At 39.4% G+C, this 6,850-nt stretch overlaps 1 protein-coding gene across 4 annotated transcripts in view; it reads right to left on the bottom strand.

Annotated features, from left to right (window-relative positions):
• disc1 (DISC1 scaffold protein) overlaps positions 1 to 5,119 on the bottom strand; it is a 51,121-nt gene extending 46,002 nt beyond the window's left edge. For all 4 annotated transcript variants that reach the window (XR_015096962.1, XM_086093713.1, XM_086093712.1 and 1 more), the window contains exon 1: positions 4,539 to 5,119. Coding sequence is in view for 3 of the 4 variants with exons in the window: in XM_086093713.1 (XP_085949839.1) it covers positions 4,539 to 4,611 (73 nt within the window). In the remaining variant the exon portion in view is untranslated. The remainder of the gene's footprint in view (positions 1 to 4,538) is intronic.
• Between the last annotated feature and the right edge of the window lie 1,731 nt (positions 5,120 to 6,850).

A 6,850-nucleotide genomic window follows, 5' to 3' on the forward strand; every position in this document is an offset into this window, starting at 1 on the left:
TATATATTATTATTATTATTATTTTCTTCCCTAGTTAACTCACGATTAATACCAAATTTTATATCTGTTCTAAATGTACAAAAAAAATTCTAGGCTTTCATACTCTTGTTAAAAAAAATGGGGAAAAAATGTTAAACTAATAAAAAATGTTCAAATTTATTTTTGATGTCTATTGCTGTCAATGGCAGTGAATGAGTTAATGTGAGGTTGAGCCGATGATAAAAGTCTGACAGAGGTAAGTTGATCTGTAGTGTTTTGTTGAAACTACCGCTACCACTAAACCCTTATTTACATATTATACAGACTTATTGTTTACCAAAATAAAGGCCACGTACAAGACGTTCTAAACAGTTGTAGGCCAAATAGGCTCCGGGTTCAAAAAGTTTGTCACATTGTCAAACGCAACAGGATTTAAAACAAATCTCAGCTTTGACAAAAAAAAAATGACAAAAATCTACCGTGAAGGCAAAATATCAAAGAACTGATCAAAAGGGTAAATCTCATCGTAGGTGTAATCACGTCCTTCATCCGAAGGAGGGCCGAGATGATAAATAGCGTGGCTTGTCCTGACACCTGCTCCTTCCACATGATTATACATGTTATGTGTAGGATTCAGCGACAGACACAAGCATAAATGGCGAGAATCAACGGGCTCTTTGTGTGCAGCTGCACTGCTCTCTTTTATTTCGGACTTCTCTACCCAGTGCCCACTCTCGCACATTCTAAAGACACGGAGAGACTTTTGTGCTGAACACAGAGGGGGTCATTCTGTCATTGCAAAACCCTCCTTTAAAGCTCGACGACAATTCACTTCTAGAACAGATGATCAATTTCAAATGTCAATTTGAAGTCATATATAAGCATTTATATTTGTGCGCTCTGACTGAAACTAGAATAGCAAGTTATAGAACAATCCCGTGAGAACACCCCCCCCCCCCCCCACATGATGTCACTGCTCAACCATGCCCATGTGACTGTGAGGAGCTAGCATGGGCAACAGGAAGCAGCACTTAGGGGAGAGTCGGGATATGACATTGAAATAGGAGCGCAAGTAAAAGGGTTTGAGCCCATTGTCCTCTTAAGTCCACTGGGACCTCAAACTCAAGCTCAGGTTACCCACTCTTTGTAAACGCGGCCACTGTTCCATAACCATTTACGTAATTCCACACTTAGTTCCCAAGTACAACTAGCCGCCATCTGTTGTGATATTTGTATGTATTCCAAAAAAAAAAAAGGGAGCCAGTGTCGTAAAAGGGGAAGGTCTTTTGATCGCTGCAACATAGCTATACTTCGATTACACAAAGACGATTCTTCCCAGTAAAAAGGGAAGGAAATGCCTCAGGGCCTCTTGTGTGTTGTCCGTCTTTGCTAAAGCCTTTTGGAGTTATGGCATTCGCTGTTTCCTGCCAGGATTTGAGCTAAAAATGTCTGCCGGGAATCCCGACAGAAAAGTGAAAAAGGAAGACGCCCGCCAGAAGTGACTTCCTCATTAGCAGACGTCTCAGTGTAAGTGATTGCAGACCCAGAACGAGATGTGATCAAAAATACTTGTGTTTCAGACAAATGGGGCCTGATTATTTACTTTTGGAGATAAGAGAGGCCCAGTTTGCAGGCCTCAAGTTAAACGCCGCGTCCCGTTGGTTGTTGAAAGTGCTTACAACCAAAGAGGGGAGGAATGCAGCCGATCTCATAAAAACACAGTCGTTTAAGGAACAAGCTCAGCAAGACACACATCAGCAGTTCAGCAAATCCACATGTCAGCAGGCTCCTGAGAAGCAGTGTGCCTCTGCAGATGTGCAACAACATCACATCACTTGTGACCCCCCCCCCCCCCTCCCCCCACACTGTCCGTCTGTCCGTCTGTCTAACTGTCATGGTGTGTCATGAGGCATTCCTCCAAAATCAGCTTTCCACTTCCTGTATGGTCACATGAGGGTCACAGTCGGTTTTTGAGTATTGGGTAGCTAAAGCACAGAAGCACACAAACATTTTTTGATGCGTTCCTGCAGTTGAATGTTGCTTGTATGCCATGATCAAGGATATAAGGTAGAAAGTAAGGGTGGGCCCAAAAATCGATTCTCATAAGAATCGCGATTCTCATTTAGTACGATTCAGAATCGATTTTATTGTCCCAAAATCTATTCTTTTTAAATTATTTTCCCTTTGTTTGTGTGTGCCTTTATTGGGAGCGCTGTTCATGTTGTACCCGATTTGGCCACTTAGGTGTAGTGTGGTTCCACGCGGTCTGATACACTGTTAAGTTGTACCCACATTAGAGAGTAGAAGGAAAAAGTCACGATCAAGTTATTCCAATAAAAGTTGTTTTTTTGCAGCGTGGAGCCGTTCTTTTGAGTGATAAAAGTGCCACGAGTAGCGCGCTAATTAGCATTAGCAGGTCAGACTGGAGTAGATCATTACGATTCCTTGAACATCTATAAATTGAAGCAAAAATCATTGTCAATCAAATCATTTTGAATCAAAAAGCGTTCTTGAACGAAAATCGATTCTGCATCGAATCACACACCCAAAAATCGGAATCAAATTCCCACCCCTAGTAGAAAGGGCTATCAAAATTATATTAGATGTTTAACAACCAAAAAATCTAGTAAAACTAATTGTTATTTTTGTAAATAAGCGAGCTAAATATTTCAATTGGATGTGGGTGAAACTGTCAAAAATCCAATTGTCGACGTGCGTCTTAACTAGATCTAATAGGAAAAATATAAATAGTGCCGTAAATGAGGGTAACAGCACTATTTTTATTACATAAAATAGTTCATATTTAATAATGCATACAAAAATAAAAAGGTGCCTATTGTAATGTATTTAGAATGTAGTAAAAATATACATAGTGGTTAGCACTTTTGCCTCACATGCTTCTTCAGTTCCTTTATAAAACTCTAAATTGTCTTTTGGTAGACTGGTGACCACTCCAGCGTGTACCCCCCACCACCGCTCGCCGAAAGTCAGCTGGGATAGGCTCCAATTACCTGAGACCATAAAGAGGACAAGATGGATGGATGGAACTTTAAGGGACAGAATAAAAATGCTAGTAAATCCTGTCCTGTAATATACATAATAAGTAATAAAATGTGGAACTATATATTAAAAATTGACAGTGAGCTCAGCCTTTGCCTTGTAGGTCAAAATTTTATTCATCAAAGTGTGGGAGGGGTTGTCTTTACCCTGTGACACACACTGGGATGCCTCACGGCTCATACGAAAAATCTGACACATGCATTTACTGCAAAAGTAGTCAATTTCTTTCCTTCAATGTACAATCTTCATTACAGTTCATAGATGACAAAAAAAAAGTCCAAGAATAATATTGTAAATGTAATTGGCAGTACACATAACAACACATGCAGTACATCCATCCATCCATTTTGTGCTGGTGACCTGGATGGAGTCTCCTCTAGCCCATATCTGACTTTGCGTGAGCGGCTAGGTACACACAACACAACCATTCCCACCCACATTCACAACAGTAGACGATGCTGTTTTGAGATTGTTGGGTTAGTAGGGGTGGGAATCCTTGAATGTGTCACGATTCGATTCCGATTTTTTTGGTCTGCGATTCGATTCAGAATCGATTTTCGGTTAAGAATGATTTTTGATTTAAAATGATTTGATTGCTAATGATTTTTGCTTCAATCTACAGATGTGCAAGGAATTGTAATGATCTACTCCAGTCTGACTCGCTAATGCTAATTAGCGCGCTACTCGCTGCACTTTTATCACTCAAAATAACGGCTCCACGCTGAAAAAAAAACAACTTGTATTGGAATAACTTGATTATGACTTTTTCCTTCTACTCTCTAATGTGGCTACAACTTAACAGTGTATTAGACCGTGTGGAACCACACTGCCCCTCAGTGGCCAAACCGGGTACAACACGAACAGCGCTCCAAATAAAGGCACACAAAGACAAGACAGTATAAAATTATTTAAATAAAATCAATTTTGGGACATTTAAAATCGATTTTGAATCGTACTAAATGAGAATCGCGATTCTTATGAGAATCGATTTTTTGGCACACCCCTAGGGGTTAGGCGGAGAAAATCCAAGCAAGCATGAGAAAAACGTGCAAAAATTTAAACCCTGGTTCTCAGAACATTATCTTGCCCTCATTAGGGTCCCAGGTAGCCAGAACCGGAAGGTGGATGCCACGTCCCAAATGACTTTGGGCAAGGTGGAGTACTGTGGTACACCCTGGACTGGTCGCCGATCAATCGCAGGCCACACAGAGACAAAAACAAACATTCAAACTCACATTCACAGCTGTGGACAATTTAGAGTCTTCAATCAATCTAACATGATTTTTTTTTTTGGAATGTTAAAGGAAGCCGGCTTGAGAACAAGCAAGCACAAAATTCCAATCTCGAAACCGGGTTATATTTTATGTAACCCCTAACCTTACATTATATATATGGATGGTGCTGTTACCGTTTTAACACATTTATATTTGCTCTATTCAGCCCTTTTTGTCCCTCCATAGCTTCAATAAGAGGGGGGGGGGGGTAAAAGATTTTCTTACCTTCCATAAGTGCTTGGCTGGGGTGATGCAGAGAGTTGCCGTGGCATTTCAAGCCCAACAATCCAGCAAACATATCTCCATGAAGACGACGAAGAAGCCGACGGTCCCACAGCAGTGTGACGTCCAGCAACTACGCGCTGACACGGGGCATGACTGAGCTCACTTCCGCTGTGGAAAAGTCAAGAGACTTCTTTGTTTAAAAACTAACCACTACTACACTGCGCAACTCTTTTTTTTTTTTTCTACCGTCGTTGTGCCGCACGTTGGTTCTTTGTAAACATTTGCACAATCGGAGAGTTTACGGAGTTTCTGATGCAAACGTGTCGTCCGGTTGCGCGTGAGCGGCAGTCAGTGCAAAGAAAAACGGATGATCTTCTAGGAACTGCATTCAAATATCCGACGTGGGATTGATTGACTAATGAAGAACTAAACGAGTTTTGCGTGATTGTCGATCATGCGGATCATTGATCGGTCGATGGGCGCGCGGTCCGTTAGTCGCTGCCCTGTGTCGTGTTGGAGCTCCTACGCGGTGAGGAATTTGACTCCAGCCTCCTTCAGACCGCCTCAATTCCACAGCAAGCATCCTATGAATGTTGGGAGACTCATCACCGTGTTTTACGCCGCCGCTCGATCTTGGCACACACGTTCAAACACACACAGTTACATTCATTCAAAGGGTTTCGGTGACAGTGGAAAAAAGTTTTTTATTTTAAATGTTTAAAAATATGACATCAAGATATGTAATTTTGGCTAATCTATCTATTTAGTTTATAAACTAAAGTAAAATAAAGACTATATTTATATTTTATTTTGTTCCTTGCTTCATTTTAATCTGAATGAAACGTTCTTAATTTACTAGTGTGCGCATGCGTCAGGTGGACGGAAAAACGCATTGAGACAAACTGCGTTGACTACATTTTATTATCAATATTAATTAATTTGTATAATTATTTGTAATGCAACATTCATATATTTGTATTACTAAAAGTGATTTTATTGAATATTTTCAACATAAATACTTCATCAAATGTCCATTTCTTTGAGCGTGTGTAGGACAGGTACACTGCAAACTACCATCAAAAACATATATGTAGTTCAATAAATACCTCACTGGCACTTTCAATCAAAACTATAACTTTGAGGCAACTTTTATAAGAGACAAACTATATTGATACTTTTGGATATTACTGTTGCTCGTTTAATTCAAAAAGAGAAATTATTGTAAAGATGCATTGAATATATAGGAATATGTATACTTGCCAGGAAGTCACTTCTCATGCAATATTCTAATTTCTTGCGATGGTTAAGTTTGGATTTTCATGGTGCTCGCGGGCACCCATGGTAGCCTACAAGGACTATATGAATAGCATCGTCCGTGGGATGGATGGTAATTTAAGAAAATGTTATTTCTGAAGTAGGCATATGTATCAACCACAATATTATAATCAAGTTCCACGCCCTCTCTTCCCTGCTCTGGACAAATAAGTGGTTTCTCAACCCAGCACGTGCTGCATGTAGTAGTGGCCACACTATGTAAAGGAGATGTGGGCCAGTGGCCCAAAAAAATGCACTTGCCTTGCATGTGGTTAGATCACCTGCTTTGTAGATTAGAAGCACTTAATGTCCTTTGGCAAGCAAAGGAGCTAACTGCCTACTTAGAGGACACCTCATGACCCGAGAGGTTATCAAGTTCAAGTAGCCCAAACAGAACACATCACAAGATAATTAGTAAAGTTTATTCGTTTAGTGAATGAATGGATGAACTGGATGAAACAAACGATAGAAAGGTAAGCTTTTTATCCATTTATGAGTGAAAAAGAACATGTAAAAAAAATAATAATAATGACTAACCTCAGCGATTTTTTTAATTTAAATATCCCATTATTTTAATGTCACAACTTAAGTAAAACAGTTTCTATTGTTGAATCTCATGTTGGAGAATTATCACATCTAATGAGTATAATACATTTAAAATGTTGAAATAATTACCGTAAATCAAATCACATATAGGACAGAAACATAAAGTACCATTATTTACCAGCAGATGGCAGACTTAACCTTTTTTTTCACGCTGCCAGATGCACACCCAACAAATAGGCGGTAAGAAAAAAATGCACAATTGGATAAAGACGAAAACCATTCAACAAATTAATAAACTGTTCTTTTTTTAGCTCTGCAAGTTCTCAGCCGAACGCATAAAAGTGAAAAGCCCAAACATAATCGATTGATAAAACAGTCATGTATGAACACAAGTGATGTGTCTCTTGAGTAATGAGATAAGGAAGCGTTTTTTATTTTTATAATATATATAT

Source organism: Leptonotus elevatus, chromosome 13 (assembly GCF_054856555.1).
Source record: "Leptonotus elevatus isolate MCC_2025b chromosome 13, RoL_Lele_1.0, whole genome shotgun sequence".
Lineage (NCBI taxonomy): Eukaryota > Metazoa > Chordata > Actinopteri > Syngnathiformes > Syngnathidae > Leptonotus > Leptonotus elevatus.